Source organism: Coffea arabica, chromosome 1e, assembly GCF_036785885.1.
Source record: "Coffea arabica cultivar ET-39 chromosome 1e, Coffea Arabica ET-39 HiFi, whole genome shotgun sequence".
NCBI lineage: Eukaryota > Viridiplantae > Streptophyta > Magnoliopsida > Gentianales > Rubiaceae > Coffea > Coffea arabica.
Genome location: NC_092311.1, coordinates 27907970 through 27930136, shown reverse-complemented (window position 1 = coordinate 27930136; position 22167 = coordinate 27907970). Strand labels below are relative to the sequence as shown.

The window sequence follows — 22167 nt, the reverse complement described above, 5'->3', positions numbered from 1 at the left end:
TTAATTCCATATATAACTAGTGATTGACGCACATTCAATTTGTGTGCAAGTGATAAAAAAAATTTCAGTTGAACTAATGTATTTAGATTCGTTATTTGACAACAAAATCTAGTAGTAGTAAATTAAAATAGTTAATAAAAATCAGAAAAAATGAAACAAAGCAATTAAATCAAGCAATCATGTGTTAGCAATTATGCTTAAATGATAAACACATATTTCATTAGTTGTGTGATGTTAGTTCATTAGTTATGTGATGTTAATGGTTGATTTGAAATGAGTTAGTGGTAAGAAGTTATTTAAAAAATAAAAAAGAAATTTTAAAAAGTGACATTAGATAGTTTACACCAAAATAATTGCTCCCGCTTTATTATTATAGAAAAAAATATGATAACAATTTTTTTATTTGAGAAAAGTATAAAATTTAATTTTTTTATTTCAAAAATTTTAAATTAAAAGAATACCGTATGCCCACGGCCCATGGACTCACTCAATCAAACAAATCCTCACCTGAAAGAGAGAAAAACCATTCTCCCCACACTGCCTCAAAATTCTCACAGTAACTCCACCTGCTGTGTGTAAATTTCAGCCGTTTCTGAAAGCTTATGAAAAAATTCAGACAATCTTCTTCTGTTCATCACAGTTTTCGTCGCAATTATTCGCACCAGAATTTTGATAAAATTTCAGCAGAAGAATACGCACCGGAGCATGCCGACTTCAGCCGCAGCCTCGTCATCGTCGGAGAATCAGAGCCGTCCAGTTCCCGAGGACCTCGTCGGACGGCTAAGCTCGTCTATGGCTTCATATGAGATTAAGCTTAAAGCCCTGAGAGACCTGAAGAATCAGATCATTGGAAACCGTACAAAGAAGCTTGCTTTTCTCAAGCTTGGTGCGGTTCCTTCCGTCGTCTCTATATTATCTTCCGCTACTGCCGCGGCCTCGTGCCGTGGTGGTTATGATGATAATTTGGATTCTATTATAATTCAGTCCGCTGCCGTAATTGGAAGCTTTGCGTGCGGATTTGATGCTGGAGTTCAGGCTGTTTTAGACGCTGGTGCTCTCCCCATTTTGTTGAGTTTAATTTCTCATCAGAATGAGAAGGTAACCTCTTATTCTTATGTCTTCATTTTCTAATTTCAGTTTCATTTCTTGTTATGTATTTTATTAAACGAAATTTCTTTAGAGATGCTCTGTTTAATCTCCCAAATTTTGAGCTTGTGTACACATTTAGGTTAGAATATGTTGAATTAAAAAAAATGCCCTTGTCAAGAATTTGAGGCATGCATTAAAGAATCGGGAATATATGTATTAGGAAATAATGGAATCAAATTTTTGATGAATGTAGACTAACTAAAGTTTTGAATGGAGTAAACAGCATTGAGGATGTTAATTACAAATTCTAATCATAACGAGGTAATGTAATCATTTCAAATATTTGTTGGTTTCTTGGTTCGGTAGGCTATTGTCTATGATTTCCTCCACCCTTTCCCAGTGCATTCGGATTTGTTTGGGCAATTCAAACTTAAATGATTATGAAGGTACTTTAAGCTGTCTGGTTAAGTAAAATTCTGGATGGTAGCTCATGTTGTGATTTTGATTCTGTTTTTGCTTTGAGATATTTACCCTATATGTCTTTGCTCAACTTTGAATAGGAAGCAAAGAGCTGAGCTAAGAAGAAAGGAAAAAGGTGAAAACTTAATTATGGAATTAAGTATGAGAGTATTGTCATATACTTTTCTGAAACTGATATTCTGTGATTCAGTGATGAATCTTTTGGTGTACTCATTAAGTGTCTCTTCGGTGGGTAGAAAATAGGAGGCATAGGGAATAGGGTTGAAAGAGAATCACAGCTGGTTTCTTAGCAAAGATGAAGAACAGGGGTTCTTGGGTTGGATATTTCATTGCATTTTTGCATTTACATAAGTGTAGGTATTGGGAAATTGAACCTAGTTGGAAGTTTAGGTGGTTTCTCTAATTTTTCTTGGATAGTATTTTCAGGAAAGGGAGGAGAATATGTTCCATTATCTTTCATTTACATCCCTCTTTCTTTGTTTTTAACTTCTTTGTAGCAGTGTGTCTCTGAGTTCTTTTCTTTCTTGTTTTGTTTTTGCATTTATAAAGCTGATAAAGTGTTGTGCAAGTTCATTTTTGTTCCACCTATAGTTGGCAAAATTCTTTGGAAAGGGTAAAATGCTTTGAACTAAAAGCCACAGCATCTTCAGTCTGTTGTGTGTTGAGCTGTGCAAGGACAGACTGAGCAGCAGGAGTTGTTCAAGTTAAATGATTACTACCAACACAATTTCCTCATGGAGTACTGCAGAACAGAAGTGCATCCATGATTGAGATGCCTAATTTGGATGAAGATTCCAGACATCCAACCTGGAAATTCAGCCTGGTTTTTATTGGGAATTGTCTCTTGTCATGTACTTAAGGTTGATCAACTGCAAAATTTAATGTGAATTGAATTCTCTGCAGAGTTCAAGTGTATTATGGTAACCATGACTGAGTTTTCCAGAAATGCATTACAAAGGAAGTTTTCTATAGTTAAATACGAGAGAGAGAGAGATTCTGTGCATGGTGGATTCTGCTCACGGCATTCATTATATTGCTACATTTGTTGAAGCCTGTAGGCAAATGCCACATTTTTTTTGGTTTCTTTAACAGCATTTAAGTAAATTTTCTGAAACCACTGTAAATTCTATTGAAATATGAGATGGACCGGAACCACTTGCCTATTGTAAGATGCTTGTGGGCACATAATTTTTCAATCACTAAATTTAGCAACTCTATTATGATTTTCTTGATAAAGTTATGATGAGAGGACATAATCAAGTGGCTGTGTGAAGAAAATGCTATCTATGCAAATACAACAGAATGACTAAGTGATGAATGTGGTGTATGTAATAATCCTAATAGTTTTGCTATCTGTAGGCATAAAGATGCCCTATGCATGCATATCCATGCATGTGGTTTATCAGTCAGTGTACAAGGATTTTTTATCACATGTTAAATGGCGTACTAGCTATTTATGCCATCCTAGTTTTACACACATATACAAATATTATTAAATTGTTGGATCTGCAGTGTATTACTTCACTTCTTTAGGTTTAGCATGAAGTAGTATGACAACCTTGCCCTTTCTTTGCTCATTCAACCATTTGTGCTTCCTTGTGACAAAAGTGTCATATGAGTGAAATTGAGTACCATTAAAATTCCATCACAGAAAATGTACGAGTGTATAGATGTGGGCTTGCAAGAAAGTGGTACTTTGGTCTGGCCGATACCTGAACTCTTGAAAACTTATACAACTAACCTATGCATAGGATATTTTCTTTATTGATTACATGTCATAAGATAAATGTGAATAAGTTGTGCGTTTAACTTTTCCTGTTTGCATGGGAATTTCTATTGGTTAACTTGCATAATTGGTAGTTTCCTGCAATTATTCTTCTCCTTAATTGTCTCTTTTTGTATTTCTTATATAATTTAGAACTAATGTAAATCTGACGCTTCTCTTATGGTATAAAGTCATTAAAAAGTTCAAAAGTGCATCACTTCCAAATGGTGAAGCATCCATTACGTGTTTGATAAGTATTCAGTAAAAGGCCACAACAAAACGTACTTTTGCGAACTTGGCATATAGGTGAGGACCAAGTGCTCCAATTTCTTATTGGTATAATTACTTTCATTAGTACATGTGTCAAGTTGCAAATACTTGCAATTTAGCTTAAAAGAAACATCCCAACCTCATGTAGACCACTACTCTCAGTGAGGTTCATTAAGGGCCAGTTATGGATAGTGAAGATCATTAAGCACCAGATATGTGGAGCATTGAATGTGATACTTCGCATTCAGTCCTTCTGGGTGCGATGCTTTGAATTTGATCTAATTATGTGTTTTTTAATTAGTTTTCAAAAGAATTCCTAGCCTACTGTAACTTAGTATTCCAAACAATTCATGTCATAGCAAATTTTGCATCGACTTTTGACCATTTTCAGTTGCCTGAAGATCATTTTCAGTTATGGATGGTGAAGATCATTAAGCACCAGATATGTGGAGCATTGAGCGTGATACTTGCATTCAGTCCTTCTGGGTGCGATGCTTTGAATTTGATCTAATTATGTGTTTTTTAATTAGTTTTCAAAAGAATTCCTAGCCTACTGTAACTTAGTATTCCAAACAATTCATGTCATAGCAAATTTTGCATCGACTTTTGACCATTTTCAGTTGCCTGAAGGGCCACTTGTCTTAATGAAGTTCATAAGGGCCAGATAACAATTTGTGATGTTTCTGATTTAGTCCTGTTGGGTCCCCTGTTTTGAATTTGATGTAGTTGTGTTGCTTCCAAATAGATTTTTCAACTAAATTCTTAGCCGATCATAGCTTTTCATTCTCAAACAATTCATGTACCAGGAAATTCTCATTAACTTAATTCTTTTCATTTACTTCAATAATCTCAAGGGAGGCGTCTATTTATCTATTTTTGCACATTGTCTTTCTTCCACTTAGTTTTTCGTTGGCATGGGTCACTAACGTTAGAGATACATGGCATTGCTTCCTCTGGTCTTTATGTAACATCACTTTTGTCATACAGTAGACTTTTACCTCTTGTCTGTATTCATATTAGTTGAATATGAGTTTCTTGAATGTATTGCATGTTGAGATTCTTGTTTGTAATCTTAATAATGGTAATCTTGTCCCAATCTTTGTATGACTATAACTTCATGTACTTCACTTTTCAGGTAGTTGATGCTGGTGCTCGTTCATTAAAATTGATATATCAGTCAAAATTGGCTCCAAAATATGAATTTTTTAAAGATCAAAACTTGGAATTTCTCCTTTCACTATTGAATTGTAAGAATGAGAATGTTACTGGACTTGGTGCTTGTGTCATCACACATTCCTGCAGGACAAGTATTGAGCAGAGGGCATTGAATGATGCTGGAGTAGTAAGGAAGCTCATTAGTCTTCTTGGAGGCTCAGTAATTCAGAGGGATTCTAGTTTGGAATCTCTAGCAGCCATTCTGAAAGAAAATTCAGAAGTCATTTTGAAGTTTGTGGGGCCTGAAAATGGAAGAGCATTAAATGATGTTATTGAGCTAACAAAGGATAAGCATCCTCGAACAAGATTGCTTGCATGCATGTGCTTGGTTGTAATAAGAAACGCTTTGCCTTCTTATCTTCAAGATTTACAAATCAAGACCAAGTTGGTTTTAATTTTACTTGAGCTTCTCGATGATCCTGGTCAAGTTGGAGAGGAAGCCCCATTTATCTTGTCTAGTTTAATTGTGGGAAAGGAAGATATGCAGAGGTTAGCATTTCAAGAAAATGTTATTGATAAACTTTGCTGCCACTTGGAGAAAGGTTCTCTACAGGCCAAACGCCTGCAAGGAATATTTCTGGCATTGGCTGATTTGTGCTCCCGGTTGGAATCTTGTAGGACTAAGCTTCTATCTTTAAAGGTCAGTTGACAGTTTAGAGGTTCAACTTGGTTTGCCACTGCTTTTCATTCTACGCCAGTTTAATTTTCATTGTTGACTTATTTGCGTTTGAATTTGTTCTGATATTGAATTACTTCTTCATGCACAAAGGGATTATACTGTAATTTGCCAAATTATCATTTCAATAACCATGAGGAAAACTGAGAACTTGTGTAGTAGCTAGAATATTTGATCATTCTTCCATGCAGCAAAGAACAGGTGTCAGTTTTTATGCACTCTTCCTGTCAGTTTGTTATTTAATCTGCCTGCCTTTCTCTTTTATTGGTTAAATGTGCTTTAGTACCTTAATCAGTTCGCATATATCAAGGATTCCAGAAGAACAAACTGAAAATGCTGACTACTTTATGAAATGTGTATATGTGGAAAAAATGAACATAACTGTATTGTTTTGCACCTCATTTTTGTAAGAATTCGAATTGTAATTCTAGTATGAGATGCGTCTTTTAACATACAGGTCCTCAACCTCCAGCCACTCCATCCCCTCCTCTCTGCCACCTAACCCTCGCTAGCTGCTGCCAAATCCCTCTCCCGATCTCTGCCAGCCACCCTTCTCTTCCCCTTCCCTCTTCTTCCCACTTTCTTCCTGCAACCAGATATGGGGAGGGGGAAGGAGCAGGAGAAGGGTTGGTGGGAGGGAGGGGGGAAAGGAGGAGGAAGCTGCGACCAGATCTAATGCCATCTTGACTAATAGACAGCTACTAATGTCCAAATATTGTTCTGTTCTTGTGTTTTTAGTTGGCATGGTAACAGAAACTATCAGGTGATCGTTGGACTTGGGCATACTACTATTAGTTTCCTTGCTCTCTGGCAGTTTTTTTTTGGGGGCATTGGTGCGTGGCCACTCTAGATTGACATTTGTGGACAATTTCCTTGATTGAACTTGATGGGTATTGTTTTGTTTTTGTCGAAACCATCAAGTGGTGGAACATTAGACTAAAAGTTCGTTTAGATTCTTGTACAGTATCAATTTTGCCTGCCATCCTCTGTATTAGTTAGGTTCTTCCTGTTCTTGTGTGAAAATCTTGACATTTTAAATATTTTTGAGATTTAGCATTGCAAGTGCACTAAATCTCTGGAGAGAGGGGGGGGGGGGGTTTGTCCATTCATGGACCACTGTCATCGTAATCTTTACTTAACCTCCTGATTTGATTCAAAGGGATAATGGAGCATCATATGTCAGTAATAAGATAGCAGTTATTGTTTACAAGAACGGGAAAAGTGATGGTGAAAAAATCATGCAGGCAAAGTAACAGTTTGTAAATTGGCCTACTTCAAACCATTACTCAGACAACATAACTATATGCGAGATATTGGGAAAAGGGGGAAAAATGAAAAAGCAGAAAAAGAAGACCAGAACAAGAATGCTTAGGTAACTGGCTGAATAATGATGGATAGTGGTTTAAAGTTCTTCTAATCGCATGAACTTCTCTCAGTGGTGGTCAATGACCAATAACCTCTTAAGATCTATTTTTAGGGATCCTCCAAGTCTTAGGAGGTTTTTTACAAGTATACCCTCTTCCACATGGTTAATTGCATTTTTTGACGATTTTCATATTAAAAATGTATCACAAAAAGATTAAGTATATTATCTCAACGTAGAGTAGACATAACTGAACCTCTAAGAGTAAGCTGACTAAAATAATTGTCAGTTGAAGAGGTTTCACCAGTTTACGAAAAAAGAAAAAAATTTAATAGTGAAGCATAATGAATTTGCAAAGATTAATGGTATGCCTGTGTATAAGCCAAATGGTTTTGTATTGGACAGTAGTGTTATTTGGTAAATTAGTCATTCAGAATTGTAAGGTATAGTACTGCATTGATTATGACATGATTTTGTGTATTTACCTGCTTTGAATGGGTATTTTAAGAAATCTTCTGTAAATAAGTATTCAGGTTAATATTGCTAAATTTAAATCATGTTTTGGTATTCACGAAACTTCAGAGGCTGAGTCAGTCATCTAGTGATTGTCTGCCAATCCAGTGACTAAGCTGGAAATCCAGACGACATTTCCTGACCTGATTATGCATATGTACTTTATTGTTGGTTAACATTATGACGTTGGTCAAGGTTTACTTTGCCCTGTATTAGGATTCTTAGGATGCTTTTGGATTACCAATTTTGTGAAACCTTACAAAAAGAGGGCCAGCTAAATTTCTAACATAAGTGTTGGTCGACCAAGTTAACCAAATGTGTTTAACAAGTCCTTTAGGATTTGCTTGCAAAATCTTTTAGGACTTCATGTCTAAAAAACTATAAACATATTCAGGCCATGATTGGATTATGGTGGCTTATCAACAAGCACTTAAGTTTGATAGAGCCTTTTTCTCAAAAAAGGGAAAACAATGTGCCTAGTAAGTACTTAATTCCATTGCTTAGGAGCATCCTTGCATGATTTTTGACTTTCAATATCTATTCTTTATAAAGATTTAAGTTAAAATGTCAAACCTTTTTTTTTTTAAACGATTTTGAAACCTAAAAGCTATTCCAAAAGCACAAATTTTGAGCTTGTGCTAAAAGTGATTTTGAGAACCAAAGTTGTACACCTAAAATCATGGAACCATTTTTGCCAAACCCTTTAAAAGGTGATTCTGTCATCTAGAATTTTTTATTGAGCAAAAGCGCTGCACTTCCAAAAGGGGGCCATTATCCTTGAAATTACTGCCAAACAAATATGACATTTTAGACATTCACCTATATTGTTGATAAAGATCCAGTTTCACTTTCTTATAGATACCAGCTTCAGTGCAATTCATACACTCAATGAAGAAAGATGTGTATATGAATTAGTGGAAACGGGATAATCAATTCCAGACACAAATTCACTTTGGTTGCATTGGACTGAAGCCTTTAGATTTGGAGGTCTATTTCAAATTAAATGTGCTTTGAATTTTCAGATTTGAAATTCTCACTAAATAGATTACTTTGTTTGCAAATGATGAGAGTTGGCAGAAGTGAAAATAGCATGCTATAGTTGACTTTCAAATGGTTTATTAAAGCAACCAGACATATAACCCCAACAAGAAAAGAAAAGGAAAAAAAAGAAAGAGAACAAGTTGATCGTCTTCTCCAAACTTCCTAATTTGCCCCACTGTCGCAGAAAAGAGATAAACAGAAACTGTCTGCTTTCCATAATGCTGATACAGACTTTGGCTGAGGATTATAAACCCAAATCACCCCAAATCCCTCAATCCAAAAGCCACCTACAGGATTTTGTGCATTATTGTTATTTGTCATCCAAATCAATGAAAACGGCCACATGGGCCTAAAGTTTATACAGATCTATATGTCAACATTCCATTTGTGTTTCTAATAGTATGTTTTTGTATGTACCGGCCTTCTGTGAGTGTGCTGGAGTTGGGTCGGGCTTTTGAGCATAACATAGTGATGATTGATGTTTCTTACTTCCATCCACTCTTAATGGCCTTGCTTTTCTTTTTTTTTTTTTCCAAATTATTTCTTTCTTCCACTTAATTTTACAATTTTCAGCTTAATGTGGAAGCTGGAGAGGAATGTAGAAATGCTAAACAAGTTAGAGGAAGTACAATCATGCATTTAGTTTCACTTCTTATAGTCTTCGCTGCAAAATACATGTCCGTTGAGATCTGCCTGGACCTTTTACCTCATATGTGATGATTTCTGTTTAATCTTCAATTTTTGTTATTTCGTCACTGTTATTTATACTGTCCCTTACTCTTGTAAAATTTGAGCTGTAAGAGAGTTGATTTTGGCGTTCATGATGTCGAGTAATGTGGTTTCTTTGAAGCACAGGCTTTGCAATTTATGGTTGATGCTATGTCACACGATAGTGCTGAAGTACGTGCTGCAGCTTGCATTTGTTTAAAGAATGTTTCTCGGTCTGTTGAGGTGCGTCAAATCAAAAGCATAGCACTCCTCATAGTTTTTTTATCTGGTAATTATTGCTGATAAATGGCATTCAGAATTTAAGTGCAGGTACTTTTATGAATGAAAGTGTCATTAATCCTGTAGTTCAACTTCTGTGTGACACCTCAACTTCAGTTCAGGTGTGTACTCTTTTTTATTGATTTTCATATTCTCACTCATTTCTTTCTTTCTTTTTTTTTTCTCACCTTTACGGGTGACATGAAAATTTTCCATCCTTCTCTTCTTGACTGGTTTATAGATATTTTAATATTAATGCAAAAATGAAAGAGTCGAGTGAAACTTCTTGTTCTATAAGTATCTATGTTGCTCACTAAATGGTTAAGGCTTAGTTAAATTGTTTCACCATTGAATAACTTGTTGAGTGCTAGAATTGATTAGTATTTTGCTTGGATCATGGTTGTTGCAGTTGATGTGTTCAAGGAAATATGCCTAGTGGGATAAATTGGGAGGAAACTAGAAATTCTTATGTCCTGGACTTAGAGATTTTATAACAGTAGAATTTGTAATAAAAACAAAATAAAGTGTAGGAAATCGTAACAAAAATTCCAATTATTGTTTATGTCATAGTACGTATGAAAATATTTCCACTCCAGAGTGGGATAGAGACCATTCTGCAATGAAATGCTAACTAAATCAAAGCTGAAAGAAAGCAATCCTACCCAGAAAAGCTAACTTGTTTGCAACTACACCAACAGACAATGGTGGGAAGATGTTGCCAGTCAGCTTCAGTGGGTTGTGCTCATAGTCAATCCTTTTCTGTATAGCAGCTCCTTTCTTCAGCTTGTTGATTCTTGAGCTTTATAACTCCAGCTCGAACTTTCTTGACCAAATAGGACTAGGCTAGCATAATTAGTTGGAAACTGCCAATTTTATTGCTTTTAAATGTCTACTTCTGCTTATAAACCTATTTTTGGACTTCTGCCTGAGATGCATACATGAATGGAGGGGTAGCACGAATTTTTAGATTCATCACAAATAGTATTCACTAACTTCCATTTTGCAATCAAGTTTTACACTAGATCATAAATGCCATTGAACTAATTTTCATTTGGCAATCAAGTTTTGACATGTTTGCTTTGTTTGGCATCATATTTGTGTGATCAAACATTTGTGGTTTAATAAATTAGTGTCGTATTCAATGAGTCAAAATAAGTCACTGATTAATTCGTCTTGGACCCTTACAAAGACTTGAAGCCCATGCAATGCTTATGCATTTGAAAGACCCTACCGTGTCGTATTTGAATGCATACCTGAAAAAAATCAATGGGAATTAATTTTCTTTTATCTTTCTATTATTTATGTCCTTCCTTATATGTACCCAAGATACTTGAGAAAATAGCTAATAATTTGTTCTGATGGCACCACTTAAAATTATGAGTGACACACCCAATAGTTGTGGTTTTAATTCCTCATGTCCCTTATTGTTTTCTGTTTCGCATTATAAATGTGAAAGGTTCCTTTCTCCACTCCTTTATGGAACATTAAATAATTTAGTGAAAGTTCTATTTTAACTTTCAGGTTGCCGCCCTTGGTGCTATCAGCAATGTAGTTGTTGATTTCATGGTGCAAAAAACAACATTCATCCAATTTGGGGGTGTAAAACAGCTTGTTGAGCTATCAAAGTCAATGGATTCAACCATCAGGATGAATGCCGTCTGTGCTTTGAGGAACTTGATGTTCCTTGTCAGTGACAGGTGTAAAGAAGCAATTCTCCTGGAACTAACTCAATCAACCTTAACAAGCCTAATATGCGGTACCTATCATTCAATTAATCTGTTGTTATGTTTCTTTTGTGATTACCTTACACGTTTACAGTGTTAAATTCATCTAAATTATTTATTGTGAACCCTGCAGATCCTGAGGCTTCCGTGCAAGAGCAAGCTCTTGCCCTTGTTCGCAACCTTGTTGATGGATCTACAGATGGCATTAGACATGTCTTTGCAGACAATTGTTCTCTATTGCGTGCTGTTGTTAGGCAAATCCAGAGTGCTTCAAAAGTTGAAGTTGTGATCCAGGTAAAATCTGTTTTTAAGTGAAGATGTGGTTATTTACTGTTTAGTGGTGTTTGTCAAAGGTAACTGCAAATGAATGGGGGAAAAAATAAAAAAGTTCCTGCATTTAGAATTCGAAATAATATCCATTTCCTTTACCAGTGAAGCTGGAATGTTCAGATTGCTGATTTCTACTTGTAATTTCCTGACTAGTAACCATTCTACGAGACATCTAATAGGATTTGATTACTAGGTTGCATGCCTCAAGGAAGGTGCTATGCTGTTTACTCTTTAAAGTTGGATTAGAAGAATTAGACAAATTAAAGTGTGTTTAACTTTCTAAATGGCTGAGACTTGTATAACTAAACTTATTGAGACACTAGCCAGTGGTTATGAGATGCTTCTGCAACAGAGTCAATAGATTGTTATTGCAGATGCTGTGAAGAAAGGTACAAAAGGAATCAGAAACGAAAACCAAAAAGAAACTGGCTATATCGGTGTTAAAGTCCTGCAATGTGAAAGGTAACAGAAGTCCTAAAGGGTGATTTGTTTTCCAGGAACCTTAGTAAGGAAACGGGGACACATTTCCTCCGCCATTATTACTTTAGTTGGTGCGCAAACTTAAGAACATGCGGCTCCGTTGTTTGCTGAGTCATCATGATAATTGACTATTAGTGGATATCTTAAGACCATTGTGTCTGAGGTTTTCTTAGATTCCATTACCAAAGCATCCCCTTCCAAATTTAGAATAAAATATTGAGAAGAAGCAAAAGTAGATTGAGTTTTGAAAAGAGTAGGCTAGCAGACTGGTAACAGGGATAAGATTGCTGAGTTTTCTTTTGCATATTAGAAGGGATTTGGGAAGTTGGGCAACAGACCTGAAATGGGAGGCTGGGTGTTTAAAAGAGGTGGTTGGGGAGGGTGGGATGTTTAATGGCTGATTTTATTACATTGGCCAAGCAGACGGGAGAAATAAAATTTAAAAATAAAAGACTGGTGATATCTTTTCCCATGTACTTTGTACACCACCTAAACACATGCAGGTATTGATTTCTTTAATTCCTGAATACATCATTCCTGGGATGAAATGATTATCCTTCAAATCCATTCCAGGCAAACAAAAAAAATCCAAGCTACATGTTGTATGGAATACTTGTTTGATGAACTTTTTACATATGTGGCATTTGAAAGTTGAAGAATTTCCATGCTCAAAATGTTGTGGAGAGTTACACTCAAAGATGTACCGTGCAAGTAAATTCGTCTACACTGGTGTCATGAGCTTCAGTTCAGAACCTTTTGGGGTTTAGTGCTGCTAAATTGTCCAATGGACCCTAGAAGTTAGGACTATACTGTGGTTCTTTTCCCTGAAAAAGGATAAAATGAGGACTAGTGCTAAACTCAAAATTGTTTAGAAACTTAACTTGACGAATGGGTATTAATTTTTCAAAATTATTCTTTTATGTCTTCCAATGTTTACTTGCCATCATTGGGTTTAGTATGATGGCATTAGGAACTGTTATAATCGTTTCCTTTTTCCTTTCTTTTAAAGAGGATTGATATTCAATATCATGGACCGTACCAGTAAAATTGCTGAGAAGGATCTGTTTTCCTTTTCCTTTCATTCTTGAGAAGTCAACTGAAGCATGCTGAAATCTTCTGAAGGATCTGTTTATTGCAAATTAGAAAATCTGACCCTCTTTTGTTTCCAGTATTATAAACACAAAGTGCATCTCTCTTGTGCGGACTGCGTTGCTCCGACTCTTCACTTTGCCCCCATGTCAGACTCTTTATTTAGCACTAGAATACCCAAGTCCAAGTAACATTATTTGTGGAATGGGCCTTCTGAATAGCTTTTGTTGCTTGAATTGAAATTCTGTTCTTTTCTCTATTTTGTCTGCATGCAATGCTTGTTTATAAGTTTATGGTATGTATAACAAACGCATGATAGAGTGCATCACCTGGACTGGATGACTAATAAGAAGAAAAGTAGAGGAAGATAATAAGATGTTAGTTGTAAATTGACAGACAAAGTGGAAGCTAGTTTCCTGAATTATTCTGAAACTACTCAGGTTGCTGCCATCAATTGCTACAGTTTTGGATGTGCTAAAGGAAGATTACTCGTAATCAGTAAGAGGATGTGTTTTACATGTCAAGGTTCTAAATTGAAGCCACAGCATGGGGCTTTTAATTTTCTCTCATCATTCCTTAGGAGAGTTGCCTCCAATACCAGTTCTGGTTCATGAAAGATACTTCTTTTGCAACCTATACATCCAATGACAAATTTTATCCGTACATAACTTGCTCATTTCTAGTTCACAGATTTCCCACCGTCATTTAAGGCTAAATGAGCTGTTGACATAGTCAGAAAATGCTATGCTGATTCACAAATTACCATTGAAATTCTTGTAGAGGTAATATTACGTGCTAGATGAAGTGACATGGTTATTGCTCTGACTCAGTAAACCACCCCCCCCAACAAAATAAAAAACCAAAAAAAGAAAAAAAAAGAAAAATCTTAAACGTAATTTACCTAACTTTTTGGGTAATTCAATGGTCTTACTGAAATTTCCAAGTCCTACATTGGCCACTTGTCATGGTAGTGGAGGGTACGTAGAGATTTTGTATCCCAAGGGGACAGAGTAGCTAGTTGTGCCAGAAACTAGCAACATTAACAGAATTAATCGTAGATGTTACCTCTATTATTACAGTTATCAGGGTATTGTTTGTAGAACAAGAAGCTTTTCACTCTGCTTGTTTGGCAGGACTTGCTACTGGATATGGTAGTTTGAATTTTCTATTACATTCTTCAGATTTTGCAAATGAATGGCAGCTTATACATCTGTCAAAGAGTTTGGCTAACTCGTTTGTAGGGAACACGCAAATACAAGTTTTCAAGGGCATTAAAGGAATTCTTCAAGGGCAGATGCATACTGCCAAGGTCAATTGGGTATCGTGAGTTCACCTAAAAAAAAAAAAAAGAAAGTAAGATGAGAATATATAGAAAATACTCATCTGCTGATTGAATTGGAAGGTTTCACTCAAGTAGTAACAGATTATGCATAATGATTACCTACGGTATTGTATGCTGATATTTATGTATGTTCACTCAACTAGCCTGTCTTCAACTGACTCAATGTGCATTGAATTGATAAAAAATACAAGAGTCAATGTCTACAACCAACCTCAGAACTGTGCAAAATTGGAAATAAAACGTATAGAGTTTAACTGCCTGTAGGTAAATAATTATATGCAGTGTAGAGTATAACCACCAGTAGGTAAATAATTATGGGTGTGTTCACATAGAAAAAGAAAGTAAGATAAGAATATATGGAAAATACTCATATGCTGATTGACTTGGGAGGTTTCACTCAAGGAGTAACAGATTATGCATAATTATTACCTACACTATTGTATGCTGATATTTATGCATGTTCAAAGGCTGGTATTACTCAACTAGGCTGTCTTCAACTGACTCAAGAGTGCATTGAATTGATTGAGAGTACAAGATTCATTGTCTACAACCAGCCTCTGAACTGTGCAGAATTGGAAATAAAATGTATAGAGTACAATTGCCCGTAGGTAAATAAATATATGCAGTGTAGAGATAACTGCCAGTAGGTAAATAATTATGGATGTGTTCACATAAACAAAGAAAGATAAGAATATAATAGAAAATGCTCATCTGCTGATTGAATTGGAAGGTTTCACTCAATGAGTAACAGATTATTCATAATGATTACATACACTATTGTATGCTGATATTTATGCATGTTCATAGGCTGGTATTACTCAACTAGGCTGTCTTCAACTGACTCAAAGTTCATTGAATTGATCGGAAGTACAAGAGTCAATGTCGACAACCAGCCTCAGGACTCTCTAAAATTGAAAATAAATTGTATAGAGTATAACTGCCTGTGGGTAAATAATTATATGCAGTGTACATTATAACTGCCAGTAGGTAAATAATTATGGGGCTGTTATTGAACTAATATTTGATGTAAATTTGACTACATTAGTAAATGTTTGTAAAATGATTTGCAAAGTATTTGCCAGTTTTGGGCAACTATTCTGATGAAATGGCATTTACTTGATGTTTGAACCCCCCCCCCCCCCCCCCTTCTTCTCTTTATTTTCAATTTAGTTCATTATCTACTGATTGCCTCACTAAGTAAATTCCTTCTTGCTTTGAATTAGTACACATGCTGAGATGTTGTTATGTAGGGTATGTATGTCCTAACTAATGTGGCATCTGGTGATGAGCTCCATAAAGAAGCAGTGATGGATGAACTTTTCCCAACACTTCCAGGAGGCCCCCAATCAATTGTAATCAAGTTTTTGCAGAGTAATGAAAGCCAATTACGTACTGCTGCGGCTTGGACTTTAGTAAATCTTACTTTGCCCAATAGTTCTGGTTCATTTGGTCGGGCTGTGAAACTAAGGAGGGCTGGCATAATTTCCCAGTTGAAAAATATGATGAATGATCCTTGCTTAGATGTAAAGGTAAATTAGCAAATATCTCAATATGAATATTGTAATTGTTTTCACCAGATGGTATCTGTTGACTGTATCCTTTCAATTCTCTCCTGATAGCTTCGAGCAAGGACAGCTTTTGGACAAATGATGACATTGGGTGATGGCTCACCTTGACTTTTTTTATCATACTTCAAGCTCAACAATGAACAAGAGGAGATTCTGACCTATAACTGGTCCTTGGGCTTCATCATTTGTTGTAAAGTACTATGTTTGCCTGTGCTACCAACTAGAAATGGTAATCCTTACTCGAGGTGTGTATTGATGCTAACATGGCTACTTAAGTTGGACACTGACTGCAGCCTCAAGAAGTAATCAGGTTCCGATCATCATGTCGACGAAGTGAGTACCATCTTTAATTCATAAAGATGCAGTTCTTCTGAAAAGTGTTAATTAGCCGAGATGTTTGTAATCTTGCTAGACCGTAAAAGTATATATGAGCTTGTTAGACGCAGTATCTTGGAACTTCTATCTCTTGTTTGATAAGAATTCTTTGGTTGAATACATTTTCTGTCAGCTGTAGGATTTAGCCCCCTGTCTTGAAGATTTTATATTATTCCATGGTATGTGCTTGAACTGCTTCTCTACGTTAATTTTTCTCTTTGCAGGTGTAAATGATTGATATTGGTTTTCCCCACTCAAATGCATCGTGGGGAGCTTGCTTGATTTGTGACCACTGCGAGCAGGTCATACACAAATTTGATTCCCATGATGACACCGTTCATCTCATTTTTGAATTTAAATTGTTTGAGTACAAGATAGATGTTCTTGCATTGCTGCTGGGATTTCTTCTCCAGCATATAACTTGTGCAACGGCCACACCTCTCTTCAGGGTGTCAGAGGTGGAAAAGTGGTCTCATACTCATTGTAATTATCTGCCAAGTTGCAATGTGCATATAGGATGAATTTTATCATAAATGTCATAGGAAGTCAAATTTTGAAGGTTGCTTTGGGGAGTCACAATTGCTACTGATCCCTTCTTTGGTTACTGGCATCATTTTCCATTTAAGTTGAGCTTTGTATCTTTTGACTTTGAACAGGATTTGGAGGAACGTCTGGCTTATGTTCAGTAATGCTCCTTTTCTTCCTGATCGGGATGTCTGTCTTTGTTTTTAGTAGTCTGCTTATAGTAATTAGTTAGTGTAAAGTCATTTCTTCTCTACTTTTCCTACACCAAATAAGGCAAACATGTTTAACCCGTGTGTTCATGGGTTTTCAGTGAAAGGCTTGCTAAACTTAGTTGATTAATTTGATATTTGATGATGAGACTTGAATTTTAATCAGAATAATTGCATACAAGTTATCTATAAAGTTGGATGCAATTATTGCACAAGCCAGAAGGACAATAGGACAACATGCCCCTTGAAAACCAACATGCACGTCGGTTTTTTTAAGAAGAATCAGCTTGGGTCTGTGAATGCCTAAGACGATAAACATTCATAAGATGAAGAACTGATTTGAGTAGATCCATTGTCAATTCGGGTTTCTGATGGGTACCTGCCCTTGGGGTAGGGACTGGAGGGTTCGAACAGTGCTAACTTGCATGACTGATGGGAGCAGAAAGCATAGGACAGCTCATAAAACTGCACAGTTGTCTATCAGAAATTCATCAGATGCTTTATCTGTAAAAAGATGTTGCTATGAATCCGCAACAGTGATAGAGGGAGAGAATAGATCAACTTAAGGGAGCCAGCAGCTTTGTGTGCCTCCTGTAGTTTTTCATGGTAATGGAAAAGTCTTATTCCTGCAAACTTGAAGGGCAGGAAGTAGGTTACCCCAAATAAAAAAAAGAAGTAAGGACTAGTAAAGGTTTCCTCCTCTTTTCTGAAGTCCATGTATCCGTGCTTTGATAAGGAGAACAATTTACTAAAGATTATATGAGAGCATGTAGTTGCAAGTATTCCTCTTGATTTTTTGTTTTTTTTTTTTTGGGGGGGCGGGGGGGGGGGGTATTTATTTGTCAAGATCTAATATTAGAAGAAATCTAGAACCTATAATCTTCACTTTCCTAGAGGTACTTGATACCTTGAGGATACACAAAGCGTTCAAAAACTCTCTTAGACGAGTATATGACAAGTCATAAGTTCAATAAACTTTTTTTATATTAATACAGCAGTATAAAACTTTAAATGTGTAAAAGAAGTCTAAAATTATCAAAAGATCCCTCCCTACCTTCCTCTAGTTTGTTGCTAGTTTGAGTTTACTTTTTACACGTCAAGTATTATGTTCAAAGGTGGTGGCCCTTAATTTGAGTCATTCTATAATACATGACTATTACGTTGGTGATGTCAAACGATTGAATTCCAGGAACCGCAGAAATTCTAGTACATCACATTCATGCATTTATGATTCGTGTGATAGTATTGATACTCCTGAATGGTGTTTAATTTGCTCGTAGCTCTCGCTTGATTTTCGTTTTCCTTGTGATGGGCCCTATAGATCAAAGCACACGTTATAGTCATGTTACCTTTTAAGAGGTTTAAACTACCTTTGCATGCCATATGCATGCTCATCTATCAGTACGTTGAGATTCCGAAACTTAATTACTCTCACGCTTGTATCCAGCTTAAGGCTTTTGTTATTAATGGCTTAGGTTTTACTCTATAAGCAACAAGCCCTGTTCTATAATTTGAGTTTCTGCTTATTTATTATAACATGCCAAAGAAAACATGGAGGATGAATCCACTTGTTCTCAAGTATTGGGTTAGTTGGATAGAAAAAGTATTTACACTCAAATATTGCTGATGCCAAAAAGGTTAGAAGGGACAAAAAATTGTGGCCTATTTTCAGATGTGATACTTTCTCATCTCAAAGTCTTTACTTATGACAATGGAAGTAGGGGAAAGTTAAGATGCCATCTTGTTACTTAGTGTCCTAATAGGAAATTTCAAAAATAGGGAAATACCAATGGTAAATTATCAGACACACTTTTATTTAGTACTAGTAATACCTTACGTGCTTTGCACGTGAATATGTTTTCTCAAGAAATAACATCTTTAATATATACTAACTTTCTTTGCAATAATTTTGATTGATAAATTATATTGATAAAAAAAAGGATGTGACAAACAAAAATAAGCAATTGCAAGTCATATACAATGTTTATTGCATTAAAGAAAAATCCTAAATGGTCATTGTGCGTTCTACCATTGTAAAAATTTGAAGGCAGAAGGTTATCATACCTAAATTGAGTTACATTATACTTTACTGAAATTGCAACATCAAGAAGAGGAAATTTTTAGCATGTTTCAACCCTATGCATGCAATCAAACTTGAGCAAAATATTTGCTAAAATGCTCATTGTAGCTATTGCAAAAGTGATACCCAGGATAACCCCTTCTACTAATTCAGAATGGAATGAGTTGGAAGTTGTGGCCTCTTAAATAAATGCGAGAATTCAACTCGTGTAGTTTCATATAAAAATTAGACGGGGCTAAAATAACATTTTAAAATTCTCTGTAACCACTCTCAAATATATGCAAATTGAAGTTTCGAATCTATACCTTCATTTGCTCCATAGCAAAACCAGTTTCCAATTTCAATTCAATAATATTTGCCCTCTTCATAATTAGCCCATCTTTTCATGCAACTTGAAAAGTATATTTATAGCTTTACTCTTCAATAAATCTTGATTTAGACCATTTCATGGGATATGAGTGGCTCAATTAATGATTAACACTATCTCTTTTTTAAGGTGTTGAAAAAGGCTGATCAGTTCATCTGGACCGAAGAGTGCCAGCAAGTTTTTGCGTAATTGAAGGAGTACTTGCACCGTCTCCCTACTCTAATTTCACCTCAGCCCAAGGAAAGGCTGTACCTCTACCTCTCCTCGGCTGATGAGGCTGTCAGTGTGATACTCATCTGAGACGAGGGTACCCAGATGCCCGTCTATTATGTCAACCGATCTCTCTGCGGGCCGAAAATTCGGTACACCCAGATGGAGAAGTTCGTGCTGGGGTTGGTCCACGTGGCTCGACGGCTGAAGGCTTACTTTTTGGCTCACCCCATCTCCGTCAGAACTGATCAGCCTATTTGGCAGATATTGGTGTGTCCGGGAAGCTTCTGGACGTCTCACCAAGTTGGCTGTCGAGCTTGGAGAATATGACTTATCGTACGAACCTTGAATAGCGATCAAGGCCCAAGCGTTGGCAGATTTTCTGGCTGAACTCACATTTTTTGCGAGCCAAGACGCAACTTCGAAGCCATCCGAGCCCCAGTGCTGGACGCTGTACGTGGATGGATCTTCCAACAGTGATGGCAGCGGGGCAAGACTACTCCTGGAACCAATAATGAGGCAGAGTATGAGGCTTTAATTGCAGGTCTTCGATTAGCCCGCAAGCTCGGTTCTCGGCAAATTCAAGTCTATAGTGACTCCTAACTCGTGGTCTGCCAAGTGCTTGGTGAATATGAGGCCAAGGAAGAAACCATGCAACGGTATCTCTCCAAAGTTCACCAACTCAGCGCATATTTCGAGTCTTTCAGAATCCAAAGGATACCTCGGTCGCAGAATCGACGAGCCGACGCTCTGTCTCGGCTAATTTCCACTTCATTTTCAACCCTTAATAAGACGATTCTGGTAGAAGTGGCGACCGAGCCTGGTTAATTGGAAGAGGTAGCCCTTCCCGTACATTCGGGGGACACGTGGATGAGTTCTCTCATCCTATTCCTGAGCCAAGGAATCCTGCCTGATGATCGAGCTGAGGCTAGGAGAGTGCAGTGAAAAGCAGCCCGCTACGCCCTCCGAGATGGCGAGCTGTACAGGCGTTCGTATTTAGGACCGTGGCTGCGGTGTATCACCCCTGAGGAAGGACATCTCATACTCCAGGAAGTTCACGAGGGCCTATGTGGGGCCCATCTCGGCCACCGGATACTGGCAAAAAAGGCCTTGCTCCTTGGGTACTTCTGGCCTACTCTCCGACAAGACGCTCAGAATCTTGTTCTCGGCTGCCCTTCCTGCCAAATCCATGCCACAGAGCATCTTCAGCCGGCCAACTTCATGGTCCCCATTACTTCACCCTGGCCATTCGAGCAGTGGGGGACAGACATAATCGGCCCCTTCCCTAAAGCAGTTGGGGGTTATACCTTTCTTGTGACCGCCGTCGACTACTTCACTAAATGGGTGGGGCCGAGCCACTCAGAACCATCACTGGGCTGGCTGTACAGAAATTCTTCTGAAAATGCATCGTTTGCTGCTTCGGGATTCCTCGGGTGGTCATTTCGGACAACGGAAAGCAGTTTGCTGACAATTCGTTCAGAGGATGGTGCGAGAACCTCGGCATCAGGCAACATTTCACCTCGGTTGGTCACCCCAAGCAAATGGTCAAGCAGAAAATTTCAACCGAACTCTCTTGCACGGCCTCAAAACCCGATTGCACCAGGTTGGATCATCCTGGGTAGATGAACTCCCAAGCATCCTGTGGTCCTATCGGATCACGCCGAGATCGGCCACGCAAGAGACTCCCTTCTCCTTGACCTACGGCATCGAGGCGGTCATCCCTGCTGAGATCCTCACGCCTAATCCTCGGTTGGCAGTATATACAGCTAAGGTGAACGACAAAGAGAGACAACTGGATCTCGACCTCGTCGAAGAAAGAAGAGACGTCGTCTCAACTCGGGTTGCTTCATACAAGAACACATTGGCCCGTTACTACAATGCCCGCGTGAAACACCGCTGATTCCAACCAGGAGACCTGGTCCTTAGGAAAAAATCGGTCAGCCGAGCTGAACCGCAAGGAAAATTATCCCCAAAATGGGAAGGCCTTTACCGAGTTGTGGAATCTAACCTAAATGGGTATTGTAAATTAAGCTACCGAGATGGCTCTCTTGTGCCGAGAACTTGGCACGCCGAGAATATCAGATTGTATTACGCTTAAAACTTCTCAACGAGTTGACCCTTTAACCACTTTGTTATTTTTTAAAGTCTTTATGCCTCGTGCTCGCTATTAAAAAATAAGGGGGACAAGTAGGGGACGAAGTGAAAAAGAAAAAGAGAGAACATGATAAAAAGAAACTTCATTTCATTGAGGCTTACAAAAGTTAAGTACAAAATCCGAGGTCAGGAATGCTCTTAAGCATTTACCACCTCGGTATACTCATCACCCCCAACCTCTTGGGTCCCTTCTCGACCGATCTCCCCGCCGGTCTCGCCTCCAACCTCTTGGGTTCCTTCTTGACCGATCTACGCGCCGATCTCTCCTCCGCCGACATGGCCCTCCTCGGCACCTTCGTCGTCCTCCAGCTCTTG

The 22167-nt window shown here is 37.5% G+C and overlaps 2 protein-coding genes across 5 annotated transcripts; both read left to right on the top strand.

Annotated features, from left to right (window-relative positions):
* The first annotated feature begins 470 nt into the window (after positions 1-470).
* LOC113701662 (uncharacterized) lies at positions 471-17147 on the top strand. Of its 4 annotated transcripts, XR_003450962.2 has the most exons (10): positions 984-1098; positions 3996-4090; positions 4740-5459; positions 9268-9363; positions 9438-9521; positions 10921-11155; positions 11257-11417; positions 15615-15893; positions 15984-16265; positions 16532-17147. XR_003450962.2 is itself a non-coding variant. In XM_072054058.1 (9 exons), exons 2-9 carry the CDS (start codon positions 4049-4051, stop codon positions 16038-16040), a joined length of 1674 nt encoding a protein of 557 aa, XP_071910159.1. In that variant the 5' UTR covers positions 984-1098; positions 3996-4048; the 3' UTR covers positions 16041-16452. The 4 variants fall into 4 exon arrangements, 2 of the variants coding, with proteins under 2 accessions (XP_027078222.1, XP_071910159.1); XR_003450956.2 differs by lacking the exon at positions 3996-4090 and having other exon boundaries at positions 471-1098; XM_072054058.1 differs by lacking the exon at positions 16532-17147 and having other exon boundaries at positions 15984-16452.
* Positions 17148-20919: 3772 nt separating this feature from the next.
* Positions 20920-21598, top strand: LOC140016540 (uncharacterized). Its single transcript, XM_072070081.1, has 2 exons — positions 20920-21205; positions 21321-21598. Exons 1-2 carry the CDS (start codon positions 20920-20922, stop codon positions 21596-21598), a joined length of 564 nt encoding a protein of 187 aa, XP_071926182.1.
* The last annotated feature ends 569 nt before the right edge of the window (positions 21599-22167 follow it).